The 18,288-nt window shown below is 40.6% G+C and overlaps 1 protein-coding gene across 4 annotated transcripts in view; it reads right to left on the bottom strand.

The window, feature by feature from the left end:
* pcnt (pericentrin) overlaps positions 1-18,288 on the bottom strand; it is a 297,297-nt gene that overhangs the window by 224,557 nt on the left and 54,452 nt on the right. For 3 of the 4 annotated variants that reach the window (XM_060827697.1, XM_060827700.1, XM_060827698.1), the window contains exons 3-5: positions 15,482-15,532; positions 14,459-14,641; positions 2,961-3,110 (exon numbers count right to left, since the gene is read on the bottom strand). In XM_060827697.1, the coding sequence (XP_060683680.1) occupies positions 2,961-3,110; positions 14,459-14,641; positions 15,482-15,532 (384 nt within the window). The remainder of the gene's footprint in view (positions 1-2,960; positions 3,111-14,458; positions 14,642-15,481; positions 15,533-18,288) is intronic. The other variant, XM_060827701.1, reaches the window with a different exon arrangement.

Genomic DNA, 18,288 nt, shown 5'->3' with positions numbered 1-18,288 from the left:
CGGAGAGAAAGCAACCAAACGTTGAGTCTAGTTGATTCCGCATCGGAGTTGAAACGTTAGCTTGACTCCTCTCCATGGATGTTGCTTGACCGCTGTGACTTCCAGCATTTTTTGCTTTTAGTGCAGATTCCAATCTCTGCAGTAATATGCTCCTACAACTATAGACCTGGTTGGGCGAATGGGCAAAATATTGGCAAATGGAATACAAACAGTGATGAAACGTGAAATTATCCATTTTGATAAGGAAAATCAAAAAGCAGAATAATCTTGTCATGCTGAGAGATTTGAAATATGTGCATTGAGAACGGAGTATTCTTGATCAATCATAACCAATCAGACAATCAGAAAAGCAAACATTATGTTAGCTTCTATTACAGAAAAAATGAACGTATAAGTACTCTTAACAGAATTATATACATCAATGGCCAGAGCAGACTTGAAGTACCATAATAACTTATCTCACCCAAGGGAGCATCACTGCAGTCCCTCCACATCAACAGTTTATTACACTGGTTACCTGGAATAGGGGATTGTTCTATGAGGAGACATTAAGTTGACTGGGTCAATAGTCTCTGATGTTCAGAAGAATCAGAGGTGACCCAATTCAAACATACAAAATTCAGATGGAGCTCGCCTATTTAAATACTGAGAAAATCTGTCCCCTTCTCTTTACTGCTTTCGAGTTATCATGCAACTTGGTTCATATCAGATGAGTAGAAGTTTTCTACAATTAAATATTAAGATAATCAAAAGGTACTGCCTTTTCTCCCCAAGCCACAGGGAATTTGAAACTGTATGACCCTAGTTAGCCTATCTGACCTTGAGTTTTCTATGCAAGAACATATTCTATCATCAGGACTATCTACTACAACCCACAAAATGACTGCCCATCTTGGACCCTTCTCTCAGCCCTCATCTATGCACTTCTTACTTCCACATTCTATTACTTCAATGCTGTTCTAGCCAGTCTCCATCTTTCACATTGCATAAATTTCAACTCTCCTGTATTTGCTGGACTCCTCATCCAACAAAGTCAACACAGTCAGAAATGTAAAATTGGCACCCCTGTGCCTATGCTTTCACCTGCTCTTCTGTAAACCTGAGGAGAAATGCCCTTCTTCAATTCAGGCCTCAACTGTGAACCTTATTATATTTGACCCATTACTGGCTGCAGTCTCTTTCGTTGGTCAGTTCCCTTCCAAAACTCTCTTATTTAAAACAGAATTTACTGTAAGACACAAGAGAAATAGGCCATTCAGCCAATCGGCTCTGCTATTCAATGAGATCTGATCATCCATTTTCCTCCCTTTTCCCCATAACCGTTGATTCCCTTATTGATTCAGCCTTATTAACACACCCTCAACAGAGTTCTGTGGTAAAGAATCCCACAAATTCATTACCCGCAGAAGAAATTCTATCCGAAAGGGTTACCCCTTATTCTATGATTCCACCCTCTGGTCCTAGAGTCTCCGCATCAACCCTGTTAGAATCTCCAAGTTATGAGGAAGAGTCACACGACCTGAAACATGAACTCTGACTTCTCTCCATTGGTGCTGCCAGACCTGCTGGACTTTTCCAGCAATTTCTGTTTTTGTTTCTGATTTACAGCACCCGCAGTTCTTTTGGTTTTTATAAGCCTAGATGAACCTGCACTGCCTACAATGCCAGTATATCTTTTCTCAGATAAGGGCTCAAACCCATTCATAGTATTCCAGCTGTGACCTTATGTAGTTCCAGCAAAACGCCCCCTACTTTTATACTCCAGTCCATTTGCTTTGCCTATTACCCACTCCACACCAATGCTAGCTTTTTCTGACTCACTGACAGTGACTTCCAAATCCATTTGTTCTTTAGTTAATGCATTCTTTACCAGTTTAAATTATATTCAGCTCCTCTGCTCTTCTTGCCAAAGCACATCTCCTCTAATTCCTCCACATTATATTCCAACTCCAAAAGTTTGCCCACTCACTTAACTGGTCTATATTCCTCCATACACTTTGGTGTCATTCTCACCACTTGCCTTCCCACTTATTTTTGTGTCATCTATAAACTTGGCTGTAGTACATACACTGCCAAATCATTAATTTGTGTTGTAAATAATTGTGGCCCACCACTGAACCCTGTGGCATTCCACTAGTCAAAAGTTGCCAAACTGAAAATGCTCCCCCTTATCCAGAGACAATTTGAACTTTCTTTGAGTAGGCCACTGGGATCTTTTATGTACACCTGAACAGACAATTAATGTTACAATTTAAAGGAAGACTTCACCTCAGTATGAAACTGAGCTGCCAGTCTGAATATCAGTCAATTTAAAAATAAATCTGAGAAGAAAATGCAGTTTCTATTGCACCAATGTGACAGCTGCATTATTTAATTCACATAAAATGGTTTACTTGTACAATGCCATCACTTTAGTTCTTTTAAACAAAAAACTCAAGATGATCCAGGAATCTACAGGAACTAGCTCATGATGCTTTTACTACTCAGGAAATTATCTTGTTAATGACAGTTTTTTAAAAAAACAAATTACATGCCGTAATCAATCCAATGTCATGTCAAGGCATACTTATAAAAATTCTTTCAGATTGTTAACATTACTGCATAGAGTGAGTACCATGCAAATTGCTTCACATGATGAATATACATCATGGTACGAATGCCTAAACACTGACCAGTCATGCTGAAATTCAGTCCCCAAAATTAGTCCTAAATCCCAGACAGAACACAAAAATCAATGTAGGCATTCAAAATATTCACACCAAGTAGAATTGTACTTCAATATTGGAAGAACAAGTTTGAGATATGTTTGGTGCTAATCTTGGACACCTAAAGCAAAAAAAATTTTTCTTTCATAAATGTATCACAATTTAGTGAAGAGGAAACATTCGGCATTAGTAGCAAAGTTATGGCAGCTGACTCCAATAATCAATTGCAAGCAAAGGTATCTCTAGTTGTAATACCTGCTGTAATTGGTGCTGTAAAGACTGAATCTGATCAGTTAACTCCAAAGCCTCCTTTTGGACCTCATCTCTGTTCTGAATAACCTGCTGCAGGTTATCTGTCAGCTGGCTAATAACATCATTCCTCTTCTGTACAGCCATCTCTAAATCCTGATGAGACCAGAACAAAATTAGAGCATTTACTTTCAGTTCATTATAAATACACATATTTTATGCAGTAAGCTGAAGACTGCAAGACATAGCAGAAGTAGACCTTGTGTCTGCTCTGCCATTCAATTCAAGACAGATTGTTCAGGAGACATGTGACGAAGCACCTCTACACACAAAGGGTGGTTAATGTGGATAATAAATCAGTTCTTAAATTTTAAATTTGAGATAAGTAAAGTTTCGTTAAGCACAGGTATATGGTGCTAGGCCACAGATCAGCCATGGTTTCATCGAATGGTGGAACAGGCTAAAGGGACTGAACGGTTTACTCCGGTTCCTATGTAACAAAATCATGATTGATCTGATAATTCTCAACTTCACACTCCTGAATTTTCCCCAAAACTTGCAATTCCCTGACTGATTAAAAAGTTAGGTCAATCTCAGCTCCGAATGTGCTTAAAGACCCAGCCTTGTCTATGAATCACAAAAATAATTCCACAGCTTCACTACCTCAGTAAAGAAGTTCTTCCTCATCTTGATCTTAAACGTGTGACCCCTTCTTCTGCGTTAACCCTCTGGCTTTCAACTCCCCCATAAGAGCAAATGAGCATTCTACACTTACATGGCTAAGTCCCCAATGTGTCAAAGTTGCCTTTTTTCCCCCATGGAGGTCGTAAATGACAGACTCTGAAAAGTCTGCAGGTGAAGAATTTTAGGACCAAGTTGATAATAGCTAACAGAGACTGCCTCAAGCAGAGGGCTTTCAAGTTTAAAAAAAACCACTTGTAACATTGAAAGAGGTGTGGTCAGTTCGCCCATCTCAGCTTTTCTTTGGCTTGTTGATTTTTAGCAGTAGTGTGAAGAAAGGCTGCTGGACCCAAAGAAGGGGGTCCAGGCTGGTATTCTCTCTGACTTCTATCCTGTAAGAGCTTGTGTTTGATTTTACCTTTTGTGCCAAGGGGTGTTTATAGGGATTGTTGCAAGTAGTTGGAACAACATCATTCAGTTGGGATAGTCTGTTAGATTTTCAAAGAGGCTAAGTTATTTGGTATGGTATTCTGTTGTTTGTGTTTTATTCAGTAACCTTGTATATACATTCTGTTTTGCTTAAAACAAAATGGTTTGACTAGATGATTCTCTCCTGGAATTTTACACCTGCTTAAAACAACTAGCAAAGTTAGGGTCTGGGCTACCTTCTTGAAAGGTTCTGAGGGGTCTAGCCTGGTCCATAACACTTAAGAATCTTTATCTCATTATTCTAATTTCCAATTCTCATTTGAGCAGGCTCAACCTACTCAATTTCAAATCATATGACAGTCTTTCCACAGCTGGAATCAGCCCAATGAACCTGATCTGGACCTCTTTCAATGCGAGTATATCTTTCCTTAGACAAGGGGCCCAAAACTGCTCTCAATATTCAAGATGTGATCTGGCTTATGCAGTTTTAGCAAAACCTTTTAACTCCATTCCCTTCGAAATATTCCATTTGCCATCTTGATTGTCTGTTAAACTCAGATGCTAACTTTTTAGGATTCATCAACATGAACATATGAAACCTTCCGTTCTCTACCTTTCTGCAGTCTATCTCCATTTAAATAATTTTCACCTTCTGTATTCATCATGCCAAAGCACATCATCTCATTTTTCAACTTTGTAGTTCATGTACCAACATTTTCCTGTACTCACGAAACTTGCTATATCTCTGCAGACTGTCACTCTCACCACTCGCTTTCCCATCTATTTTTGTGGCATCTACAAAATTGGTTATAGTAGATTTAGTTACCTCATACAAGTCATTAGTAAGTATTGTAAATAATTATAGCCCCAGCACAGATCCTCTCTGACATCCATTAGTTCACCAATCCTCTCCCCATATGAATATATTACTTCAACATTATTGACTTTTATGAAGAAACCTAATATATGATACTTTATCAAATGTCTTCCAAAAATTCAAATATAATCTCGCTTGCTTGTTCCTTTCTCAAAGAATTCTACTAAGTTTGTCAGGAATGACTTCCCCTTCATTAAGCTATGCTGACTCTGCTTGGTTATATTACAATAAATCCTCTATATCCATGACATCACAAATGCACCTAGCCCTGCCAAAAAAAAAGTAAACATCCGCAGGCAAATAACCATGTATTTGTGATTTTTAACCTACTTTTAAACGAGCTGCTCAATTGCAAATTTCATTGTTTGTGGAGGTTCTCAGGAATTAAACCCTTGCAGATATGGAGGAATGACTGCATGCATTTCTAAATATTCTGCCAACACAGGATCCTGTAAGATCACTACCAGTGTATCCAATATCTTTATAGCTACTTACATTCATATCCTGGGCTGCATCCCATCCAATCCAGGGAAGTTAAAAGTCTTTCACCCTACTACTTTCCCTAGCAGTTTTACTCTACTGAAATTTCCTGTATTTGCTTCCTCTCGTTTCAGGCCCTTGATTATTTAAATATTTTGATTTGATTTCATTTAACATTGTCACATGCACTGAGATGCAGTGAAAGGTCTTGTACTGTGTGCTAACCAGATAAGTCATACCTTACATACTAGCACCCTATGGTAGGTGACAGCACAGAATGCAGAATACAATCTACAGAGAAGGTGCAGAGAAAGATCGACTCTAATACATGAGAAGTCAGTCTGTTGAAATGCTCTCATGTTTTCTACTGTGAGGACTGATATAAAGTAATTATTCAACCCCTATGCGGTTTATTGGTTCCCCATTATGATTTTACCTGTCTTTTTCTTCAAGGGGCATATGTCTACTTTTGCTTCGATCATTATTTTGATGCATTTAAAGCAGCTCTTGCTGCCTGTCTTGACATTACTTTAAAGTTTACCCTAAAAGCTCATTTTCACCCTTTATGACTTGCTTGGACAACTTTCGTTGATTTTTAAGATGCTCCCAATCCTCTACCTTACCACTAACCCTTCCAAATCTGATGTTTCCTCTTTCAATTTGATGCAATCCTTAACTTTCCTGGTTAACCATTATTGGCTTATACTCTTCCTAGAATTCTTCTTCTTCACTGGAATATATCATTGTTGTGAGCCATGACCTTCAATTTCTGCTATTATTCCTCAATCGTCTTTGCTGTTAAACTCCTTCCCCACTCCAACCAGCTCAGTCTTCAATCCTTTGTATTTAAGAGGCACTTGTTCAAATAGCAGAGTTGTTTCTGACCCAAGTTCTTCTCACTCAAACTGAAAGTTAAATTCTACCATGTTCTGGTCACTGTTTAGATTAGATTAGACTTACAGTGTGGAAACAGGCCCTTCGGCCCAACAAGTCCACACCGACCCGCCGAAGCGCAACCCACCCATACCCCTACATTTACCCCTTACCTAACACTACGGGCAATTTAGCTTGGCCAATTCACCTGACCCGCACATCTTTGTGACTGTGGGAGGAAACCGGAGCACCCGGAGGAAACCCACGCAGACACGGGGAGAAGGTGCAAACTCCACACAGTCAGTCGCCTGAGTCGGGAATTGAACCCAGGTCTGCAGGCGCTGTGAGGCAGCAGTGCTAACCACTGTGCCACCGTGCCGCCGTTTCTTTGGGGATTTTGTACACTCATGTTATCTGTTAAACCTGCCTCATTATACATCAACATGTTCAAAATAGTCGAATCCCTGGTTGGTTCCATTCTAGGAAACTGTCCCATATACGCAATATGAATTCTTCAAGGCTTTTCTGCCCATATGACTATTTGATTTGCAAGATGATTAAAGTCATCCATGATTAATGTACTGCCTTTGTTACAGTTCCTAATTATCTCCTGATTTATTCTCTTTCCTACCATATAGCTACTGTTAGGGGGCCTATAATATACTACCACTACCAGTATCTTCTTTCCTTTTTTTTTCAAATCTTTCCTCCACCCACATGGTGACCATTCCTTTGGATCCACGATCATTTTATGTTATTGCACTTATCTCATTCCATAACAACAGCACTACTCCCCACCACCCTTTCCTTTCTGCCTGTCATTTTGAAAATTTAAATACCCCTGCATATTTAATTCCCAGCTTTGATCTCCTTGCAACCATGTCTCAGCAATGGCTATACATTCATAACTGTTGACCTGAATTATTGGCACAAATATATATATTTTGTTCCAATTACTACATGCATTCAAGTACAGAGATATGAGTTTTGTTTTTTTAACAATGTTTCCCCTTTGACCCCATTTACTGCTGCTTTGTACATTGCTCTATCCCTCCAGTGCTACTCTGGGTAATGTTTCTAAAATCTGTCCTCCCAATTTAAAAACCACTCCACAACCTTCGTTATTTTATTCGTCAGGACTCTGATGGCAGCACATCCCACAGAATATATCCCTCAAAATCATAGAATCAGAGTACAGAAGAGGTCCTTTGACCCAAGGAGTCTACATTGCCAAAAACATACTACTACCCACTCTTGCCCCACTTTCCCACACGAGGCCCATAACCTTGAATGTTATGACACATCAAGGACTTATCAAGTTATTTTTGAAAGGTTGTAATGTTTCCCCACTTTCAGGCAGTGCATTCCAGACACCCACACCCTCTTAGTGACAAATCTACTACCCTCTGTTTCTCTGAGCTTCTTACAGTCTTGCCACTCATTGAGCATTCCCTTGGCTTGCTCCTTTTTTTCCCAGTGTATATCACTTCACATTTATCAGAGTTAAATTCTGTCACTGATGTGCCCATCTGACCAATCTGTTTACATCCTCTTGTAACCTAATACCTTCCTGCTCACTGCTAACCATCCAGCTGATGTTTGTGTCATCTGCAAAGTCACTTATCACCAGTTCCTCCACATTCTCGTCTACATCTTTTATGAGTATTACAAACAATAAGTGGCACTGCACTGATCCCTGTGGACAATGAGCTCCAGTCAAACTAACAGCCTTCTACTACTACCCTGTGTCTTCTGTCACCAAGCTAATTTTGGATCTAACTTGCCAAGTTACCCTAGATGACAGGTGCTTTTACTCCCTTCTGTTGTGGTTCTGTTCGCCGAGCTGGGAGTTTGTGTTGCAAACGTTTCGTCCCCTGTCTAGGTGACATCCTCAGTGCTTGGGAGCCTCCTGTGAAGCACTTCTGTGATGTTTCCTCCGGTATTTATAGTGGCTTGTCTCTGCCGCTTCCGGTTGTCAGTTCTTGCTGTCCGCTGCAGTGGCCGGTATATTGGGTCCAGGTCGATGTGTTTGTTGATTGAATCTGTGGATGAGTGCCATGCCTCTAGGAATTCCCTGGCTGTTCGCTGTTTGGCAGACAGAGAACCTGGACCCAATATGCCGGCCTGCAAGAACTGACATCCGGAAGCGGCAGAGACAAGCCACTATAAATGCCGGAGGAAACGTCACAGAAGTGCTTCACAGGAGGCTCCCAAGCACTGAGGATGTCACCTAGACGGGGTCGAAACGTTTGCAACACAAACTCCCAGCTCGACGAACAGAACCACAACGAGCACCCGAACTACAAATCTTCTCCCAAACTTTTACTCCCTTCTATTTCAGTACTTGTGAACTAGTATGCAGAACCAGATGAGAAAATCCTGGGAACATTGGTCCAAGAAATGGCAAATGGAGTTTAATATAGATGTGTGAGGTCTTGCATTTAGGCAAGTCAAATCAAGGTAGGAGTTGCATTGTGAATGGTAGGGCCTTAAGGATCATAGAACATTACAGCAGTACAGGCCCTTTGGCCCTCGATGTTGCGCGAACCTGTGAAACCAATCTGAAGCCTATCTAATCTACACTATTCCGTTCTCGTCTATATGCCTACCCAATGATCATTTAAACGTCCTTAAAGTTGGCAAGTCTACTCCTGCTGCAGGCAGTGCGTGCCATGCCCCTCCTTCTCAGAGGAAAGAAACTACCTCTGACATCAGCCCTGTATCTGTCACCTCTCAATTTAAAGCTACGTCCCCTCATGCTAGTCTTCACCATCTGAGGAAAAAGACTCACTGTCCAACCTATCTAACCCTCTGATTATCTTATATGTCTCAATTAAATCACCTCTCGATCTTCTCTCTCTAACAAAAACAGCCTAAAGTCCCTCAGCCTTTCCTCATAACACCCTCCCTCCAAAGCAAGCAACATCCTAGTAAATCTCCTCTGAACACTTTCCAAAGCTTCCACATCCTTCCTACAACGCGGTTGTTATCAGAACTGTACGCAATCCTCCAAGTGCGGCCACACTAGAGTTTTGTACAGCTGCAGCATTACGCCATGATTCCAAACTTCGATCCCTCTACCTGGTTGGCAATTTTCAGGGATTTAGGTAGCTGGACACCAAAATCTCTCTACTCATCTACACTACCAAGAATCTTACTATTAGCCCAGTACTCTGCATACCTGTTACTCCTTCCAAAGTGAATCACCTCATGCTTTTCTGCATTAAACTCCATCTACCACCTTTCAGCCCAACTCTGTAGCTTATCAATATCCCTCTGTAACCTACAACATCCTTTGTCACTATCTACAACTCCACCAACCTTAGTGTCATCCGCAAATTTACTAACCCGTCCTTCTAAACCCTCATCCAGGTCATTTATAAAAATGACAAACAACAGTGGACTCAAACCAAATCCTTGCAGTACACCACTAGTAACTGAATGTCAGGATGAATATCCCCCATCAACCAACACCCTCTGTCTTCTTTCAGCTGGACAATTTATGATCCAAACTGCTAAATCACCCTCAACCCCATGCCTCCATATTTTGTACAATAACGTACCATGGAGAACCTTTTCAAAAGCCTTATTGAAATCCTCATTCACCACATCAATTGCTTTACCCTTATCTACCTGTTTGGTCACCATCTCAAAGAACCCAACAAGGTTTGTGAGGCATGTCCTATCCTTCATAAAACCATGTTGACTATCCTTTATCAACTTCTTCCTTTCTAGATGATTATAAATCCTCTCTCTTATAACCCTTTCCAACACTTTACCCACAACTGAGGTAAGGCTCACTGATCTATTATCACCAGGGTTATCTCTACTCCCCTTCTTGAACAAGGGGACATTTACTAGCCTCCAGGCTTCTGGTTCTATTCTTGCAGACAATGATGACATAAAGATCAAAGCTAAATGCTCAGCAATCTCCTCTCTGGCTTCCCAGAGAATCCTAGGCTAAATCCCATCTGACCCAAGGGACTTAGCTATTTTTACACTTTCCAAAATTGCTAACACCTCCTCCTTGTGAACTTCAACCCAATCTAATCTAGTAGCCTGTATCTCAGTATTCTCCTCGACAACATTGTCTTTTTCTAGTGTAATTAAAAATGAAAAGCATTCATTTAGCACTTCCCCTATCTCTTCTGACTCCACAAACAACTTCCCACTACTATGCTTGATTGGCCCTAATCTTGCTCTAGTCATTCTTTTATTCCGGATATAGCTATAGAAAGCCTTAGGGTTTTCCTTGATCTTATCCACCAATGACTTCTCATGTCCCCTCCTGGCTCCTTTTCACACTCTCTTATGGGTCTTTCTTGGCTAACTTTTAACTCTCAACCACCCTAACTGAGCTATCACATCTCTTCCTAACATAAGCCTTCTTCTTCCTCTTGGTAAGAGATTCAACTTCTTTAGTCAGCCACAGGTCCTGCGCTCAACAACTTCCTCCTTGCCTGACAGGTACATACTTATCAAGGATCTGCAGTAGCTATACCTTGAATTAAACTCCACATTCCAATTGTGCTCTTCCCCTGCAGTTTCCGTCACCAACCTGTGCATTCTAAATCTTGATTAATCGCATTGTAATTGCCTTTCCCCCAGCTACAACTCTTGCCCTGTGGTACATAAGGAGTGTAGTTGAACAGAGGGATCTTGGAGTTCAGGTTCTCAGTTTTCTCTGAAAGTGGAGTCATAGATAGACAGGGCAGTGCGAAAGGCTTTTGGCACACTGGCCTTCATCGGTTAGGGCATCGAGTATAGGACTTGGGAAGTTACGTTGCAGTTATACAGGACGTTGGTGAGGCTGCACTTGGAGTATTGTGTTCGGTTTTGGTCACCTTACTATAGGAAGGACGTTATTAAACTGGAAAGAGTACAGAATAAATTTTCAAGAATGTGACCATGACTCAGTGGTCTGAATTATAGGGAGAAATTGGACTTTTTTCTTTAGAGCATAGGAGACCGAATGGGGGCTCTTATAGAAGAGTAGAAGATAATGACAGGCATGGATAGGGTGAATGCACTCAGTCTTTTTCCCAGGGAATCGAGGACTAGAGGGCATTGGTTTAAAAGTTAGAATAAAAGGGAACCAGAGGGTCAACTTTTTTTACACAGAGGGTTATACGCACATGGAATGAGATGCAAGCGGAAGTGGTTGAAGTGAGTACATTAACAACATTTAAAAGGCATTTGGACAAATACATGGATGGGAAAGGTTTAGAAGGCCAAGTGCAGGGAAATGGGGCTAGCATGGACAGACATTTTAATCACAGAATCCCTACAATGTGCAAACAATCCCCTTGGCCCAGCAAGTCCACACCGATCCTCTGAAGAGTAACCCACCCAGACCCATTCCCCTATTACTCTACATTTACCTCTGACTAATGCACCAAACCCACAATCCCTGAACATTATGGGCAATTCAGCATGGTCAATCCACCCAACCTGCAAATTTCTGGACTGCAGGAGGAAACTGGAGCACCTGGAGAAACCTACGCAGAATGTGCAAACTCCACAGCCTGAGGCCAGAACTGAACCCGTCCCCGGCACTGTGATGCAGCAGCGCCAACCACTAAGCCACTGTGCCAGCCCAATTTTGATCAGCATGGACCAGTTGGGCTAAAGGGCCTGTCTCTTTGCTCTCGGACTCTATGATATGGGCACCAATAACAGATAGTGACAATGTGTTTGACGTCTAACTATCCTCAGGACAATGAATTCTGGTCAAACAGGCAAACAGATATTCCATGATGCTGTGTTGCTAGATTGCCTCAGACTATATGCAAAAACAGTGGAGAAGCATTGGAAGAGAATGGGGTGGTCAACTATATCAAAGGATGCAGTCAGGTTGAGAAAGGGGTGGAAAGCCTTCTGCTTTTGTCAGGGACAAATGGGATATCACTCTTGACTGTCAAAAGCCATTTCTCTCTGGCCATAGGAGAAGTGCCAAAGAACTGGTGGATAAGTAATGTTGGGTGATAAAGATTAACCAGGGAATTACTGATGTGAGACTCACTAGTCTGTATCAGGGAAACTACTGGAGAAAATTCTGAAGGAGAGAATTAGTCACCCATTTAGAGAAGGTTTGATCAGGTATAGTCAGCTTAACTCAGGGAGGTCATGCTTAACAAACCAGGTTGAATGTTTCAAAGAGGTGACCAAGCGTGTGGATGAATGTAGTACAGTTGATGTAGTTTTTATGGATTTCAGCAAAGCCTTTGTTCAGGTCCTGCATGGGAGACCAATAAAGGCGGCAAAAGTACTGGGAGCCAGGGTAATTTGACAAGTTGGATGCAAAATTGACTTAGTAGTAGGAGACACAAGATGGTGGTGGAAGGCTATTTGTAACTATAGCCAGTGTCTAGTGGCATACACAGGGTTCAGTGCTTGGTTCGTGGTAAGATTTTCGACTACTTTCTGTACCTGATCACGTGATCTACGTATCCGGACTCCAATATCTCTCTCGATAGCCAATGTTTTCAGCTTTTCAGCATTTACCCAATTTATCATGTTTAGGTCCAAATGAGTGACCTCATTTGTCTGCATTGAAATCTACTTGTCATAGACTTGTCATTCACTTCAATTATCCACAGGTCTTTAATTTTACACTGTTATAATGCTGCCTATTTTACTGTCAATGGCAAATTTATATACGTGTCCTTCTATGTATATGGTTTACTTTACAAATTAAATGATGACTAAATAGTGAACAGTTAAGACCCGAACAAAATTGTTCCAGGTCACCAACTGTTACATTCTACCATTTATAGTATTTGCCGATTATTTCCATTCCATTGACTGTCAACTATTTAACTTCCTAACCATGTCAATAATTTGCCATGGAGTTTCCACTTTAGTTAATTGTGCTTTGTATGTGACTCTTGGAGGTCCAAAGTGAGCAATACGTATCTACACTCCCCAGGACACTATTTAGCCAACCATACAAATAATTAAAATTTGTAAGGCATGATTTATCTTTAATGTTCTTTAATCATTTTATAATTACAGATTCTAGCAACTTCCCAACAGGTTTTCATTGAACTATAAGTCACTCACAAATGCACATACATATCTCTTCCCATCAGAGAGAGACAATGGCTTTATGTATAGTTTGAGAGGCACCACAGTTTGAGCAAAGAGAAAGGTAAGGAGTTAAGCTACCAAGAACTAACTGGACAATGGCATGATTTTTCAAGCTAAAAGAATGGCTCCAAATCAAAAGAACTTTGGAAGAATGCAATTTGAGCACCTATAACATTGTCATCTGCTTCTTTATAATTCAAGATAATTCGTGTATAGAACAAACTGCCAGAGAAAGTAGTGAATTCAAGTACAGTTATAACATATAAAAGACATTCAGATAAGTTCATGAATAGGAGAGCTTTGGAGAGATATGGGCTAAACGTGGACAGATGGAACTCATTTAGTTTGGAACATGGTCAGCGAGGACAGTTGGATGAAACGGTCTGTTTCCATGCTGTACAACTCCACGACTCTAAATGTCATTAATTTTTCTATAATGGACATGATTTACATTAATAGTTTCAGATATGACAAGATATTCCCCAATGCTTAAGTAAATTGATCACCCGGCATAATACAAAGTCTCGCAAATAACTGCTAACAGGTCAGATTTGGTGTGTTGGGGTTGCATCACAGAACCTGACACTGTCAGGCTTTAGGGATAGAAGAACTCCTGATATATCTAGTACAAAATGTATGAATGTAAATGTCATGGGAGAACAGAAATTAAGTGCAATGGCCTCTACAGGCATAAAACCTACCAACACTTAAAAGTCTACTTGAGCAAGGTTGACAGAGAGCTGCCGCTGCTCACAAGCCATGAATTGCCATGAGCCAGCATCTAAAAATACCAGTGAGCAACTGATACTTGAAAAAAAAGACTTTTTCTTAGTAAGCCAGAAATTTAGCTTTGTGTAAGAGCTAAATTCTTCTGCAAAATCCCTACAAAATGATTAATACGGTTAAGTGTCAGGATATACCAAAGAGGATGATGAGACTCTCAGCTGCATAGTACATGATCAGAATGTAGAAATGAAATTAATTTTAATTGCAGCACAGAATTTAAAATAGTACAACATGCTTTAAATTCAATGACTGAATTATTAAAACTGTGCCAAGTACTTCGCATCTGTACCTGTTGCATTTGCTCATTGTCCTGGTAGGCAGATAGTTGCTCCTGCAGATCCTCTAGCTCAGTGACAAAATGTTCTAAAGCAGTTTCTTTAACCCGCAACTGCTCTTCAAGCTCAATTATTCTTAAATGACAGATATGGAGCTCTGATTGGTCATGCTCAATACCATTTTTCACTTCTTCCTCCTAGAAGACATCATTTGATTAAAAAGTTGAATTTTGAATAATATAACAACGGTGAAAATAAAAAGGGTTTAGATATAAAAGCACAGCTACCATACCATAATAATTGCATTACTTCTAAAATTTACACACAAATCTAATAAAACAAGGCACAAATGGGCAAAGAAAATAACTGATTCAGACTGTGCAATTATAATACGATCTAGAATGAGGTTAGATGTTGCTTAAAATACCATGATCTGATAAGGAGGCGGTCAGACTAACACAATCAATCACACGTTTTGGAAATTATGTACTACATCAAGTTGGTCTTTTTCCTCTATTATGGCAACATTTGGACTTTACGGATAAAGAACTGTCATTTGATGGAATCAAAAAGTAAACTGTAATTTAACCTAGAGACAAAAGGAAAGAAAATTGTAGAATGGAGGTGAAATACCAATGGAGTATGAAACACAACATACAGTTAGCAGTTGTGCCAACGTGTGAATTCCCAGGAAAGTGAATGAGAAAAAAGTGCAAGAAAGCAAAACATTTCTCAGGCCGTCTGGATAATTTTGGCACATTGTTACTCTCAGGAAATATCAGAACTCACTTGAAATTCATAAATTTCTCTTTGGATATATAAGTGCACAGAATGAAACTTTGTAGCAAAATACTACATGCAAAAATAACTCATTTTTATGTTGCGGTGTTCAATTTAAGTGTAAAGCAGGAAAAATGTGGACTGAGTGTCAAAAACTCCAATACACAAAACTAAATCTAATGGCGTAACACCAAATAACTTTAAAAACTCTGTCAGACTTCAAGCAGAAAGGTTTAGGACTTGGAACAACATCTCACCACAACTGAGAGCTCCTCTACTGTACTTGTGTTTGACAGTTCGCCATCAGCCTGCGAAAGCAAAGATGAAACACTTAAAAATATAAAACACAGGAAAATCTCAGTAAACAATTTAAAATTTGATATTTCTTCACTATTTAGAAGATCTAAATTTCATGATCTCAAATGAACATTTACAACAGTTTTAACACTCAACAGGAGACTAAAAACTTGCCAATTTTCGTATCTTGGATCGTTAAATAATTTGTTTAAGCTTTAAGGTGTGGGTCAGGAAGCTATCTAATTGAACTGTTTCACAATGGATGACATCAGGAATTTGCCAAAATCTGTTTTTAACTGCTGTCAACATTCATTCACCTGCCACCAAAATATAATTATGTACTGTAAGATGAAGATAACTTATCAAGTGTAACTTAGTTGTGAATCACTACTCAGTATAAAAGTAGAGAGATTTGGCAACCATATAATGTGGAAATGACGCTGCCCAAGTACAACATGTAAAAAGTGATAACATGGAAGTTTGGTGATAAAAGTTCAGTGCAGAGGACAATACATCGTAAAGGAGATCAGAGCTTTTTAAAAAGTTTCCACTTTTATCGGATGTGGGCGTTGCTAGCTGGCTCGCATTTATTGCTTGTCCCTAGTTACCCTTCAGAAGGTAGTGAAGAGCTGTCTTCTTGAACTGCTACAGTCCGCCTGCTGTGCATTGACTCACAATGCCATTAGGGAGGGAATTCCAGGATTTTGACCCAGGGACACGGAACGAACGGCGATATATTTCCAAGTCAGGATGGTGAGTGGCTTCGAGGGGAACTAGAAGGTTGTGGCTGCCCTTGTCCTTCTAGATGGAAGTGGCCATGGGTTTAAAAGGTACTGTCCGAGGATCTTTGGTGAATTTCTGCAGTGCATCTTGTAGATAGTAGACACTGCTGAAACGGAGTGTCAGTGGTGAATGGAGTGGATGCGTTTGGATGTGGTGCAAATCAAGCGGCTGCTTTGTCTTGGATAGTGTTAGATATTTTGAGTGTTTTTGGGGCTGCACTCACCCAGGCAAGTGGAAAGTATTCCATCACACTCCTGACTGTGCCTTGATGTTGGGCAGGCTTTGACGAGTCAGGAGGGGAGTTACTCAGCACAGTATTGCTAGCTTCTGACCTACATTTGGAGCCATTGAGTTTAGGTGATGGTTCAGTTGAGATTCTGGTCAAATGATAACCCCAGGGTGTTGATAGTGGGGGAATTCAGTGACATCACTGAATATGTTACAACACAGCAGTAAACCCTTCTGCTAATTAAACCAAACACACAGAAAAGCTCACCTCGCCTTGTTGTCCTGTTCCCCCCTCAGTTGAAGCAAAACATTCAGAGACACAATATGGCTTTACCTCCTTCATCTTTATTCCAAGCCCTCAATGGAGAGAGATCAATCGCCCATGTGCAAAGAGACAGGAGTTCTCGATCTTCTCTCAAACAGCAGTTTCTTAATGAAGTATATAGTCATTTGTAGGGAAGAACATTCAGATAAGGCAACATACATATTGATTGGGTGACCGTTATAATCAGCGAGTGTCAATAGTAAAGATTAAGCCATTTGCTGTTGGACAATGAATGTTCTTAACCTTGTTAACTGGCTTCACATAATGAATGCTTTTCACCTTGTTAACTGATCTTACATACTGAATGCTCCTTCATTTTGTTAAATGGCTTTAAATAATGAATACTTTTTCACGTCATTAACCCACTACCCTTGCCTCCAGCACCTCATTCTTCACTGCAAATTCTTATCTGATCTGTCATGCTGGTTGAACCTTTTGTTTCACAAAACTCAAAACTTAACTCTTTCCATATCTGCTCATACCCTTTACACATTCTCATTCCCTCCTTACGGGCAGCACGGTGGCACAGTGGTTAGCACTGCTGCCTCACAGCGCCAGGGACCCGGGTTCAATTCCCGCCTCAGGCGACTGACTGTGTGGAGTTTGCACATTCTCCCCGTGTCTGCGTGGGTTTCCTCCGGGTGCTCCGGTTTCCTCCCACAGTCCAAAGATGTGCGGGTCAGGTGAATTGGCCATGCTAAATTGCCCATAGTGTTAGGTAAGGGGTATATGTAGGGGTATGGGTGGGTTGCGCTTTGGCGGGTCGGTGTGGACTTGTTGGGCCGAAGGGCCTGTTTCCACACTGTAAGTAATCTAATCTTTACTATTTCACAATAACCAATGGCATTACCCACTTTCATAAGACTCTGACAGCCAGTATTTAAGCAAGATATTGATACACAACATGCAGTGATTATAACAACAATAATTACTAATCTGTTACAGTAAATAGAATTTGAAGAATCCTCCCATGGGGAAAAAAATTCACCAGTAAAGTTCTTAAATCCACAGTCCTTAGTGACCAATCTATCCCCTCCAAGTCGAGTGGAAACGAGCCAGTTATAAGGACCAATAAAATTGACGAGACCTCCATCCTTCCAGAGATCCTTCAGATGGAAGATACCAGCGCACCCGAGTGTGTAGTGCAGCAGCTGCAGGCTTGGTGAACACAGCATTTTTTGCTGCATCTGCACCCGTTCTGCTGTCAAATGTAACAAAGCCAACTGGCTGTTGTGAAGTTAGCTTGACCAGTAAACCTTCACATCCCTTAAATGATTGAAAGACAATGTAAAGCTCATGTGGTTTAATGTCCATAGGAAGGCCACTGACAAAAATCGTACAGACTTTCTTTTCACTGTTGTTAGCTTTTTAATTTCTCATGCTCATGACTGGGGAGCTGACTGAATCAGTTGGATCAGGTTGTGGGGGGGT

Source organism: Hemiscyllium ocellatum, chromosome 7, assembly GCF_020745735.1.
Source record: "Hemiscyllium ocellatum isolate sHemOce1 chromosome 7, sHemOce1.pat.X.cur, whole genome shotgun sequence".
Lineage (NCBI taxonomy): Eukaryota > Metazoa > Chordata > Chondrichthyes > Orectolobiformes > Hemiscylliidae > Hemiscyllium > Hemiscyllium ocellatum.
This window is presented reverse-complemented; position numbering and strand designations above follow the sequence as displayed.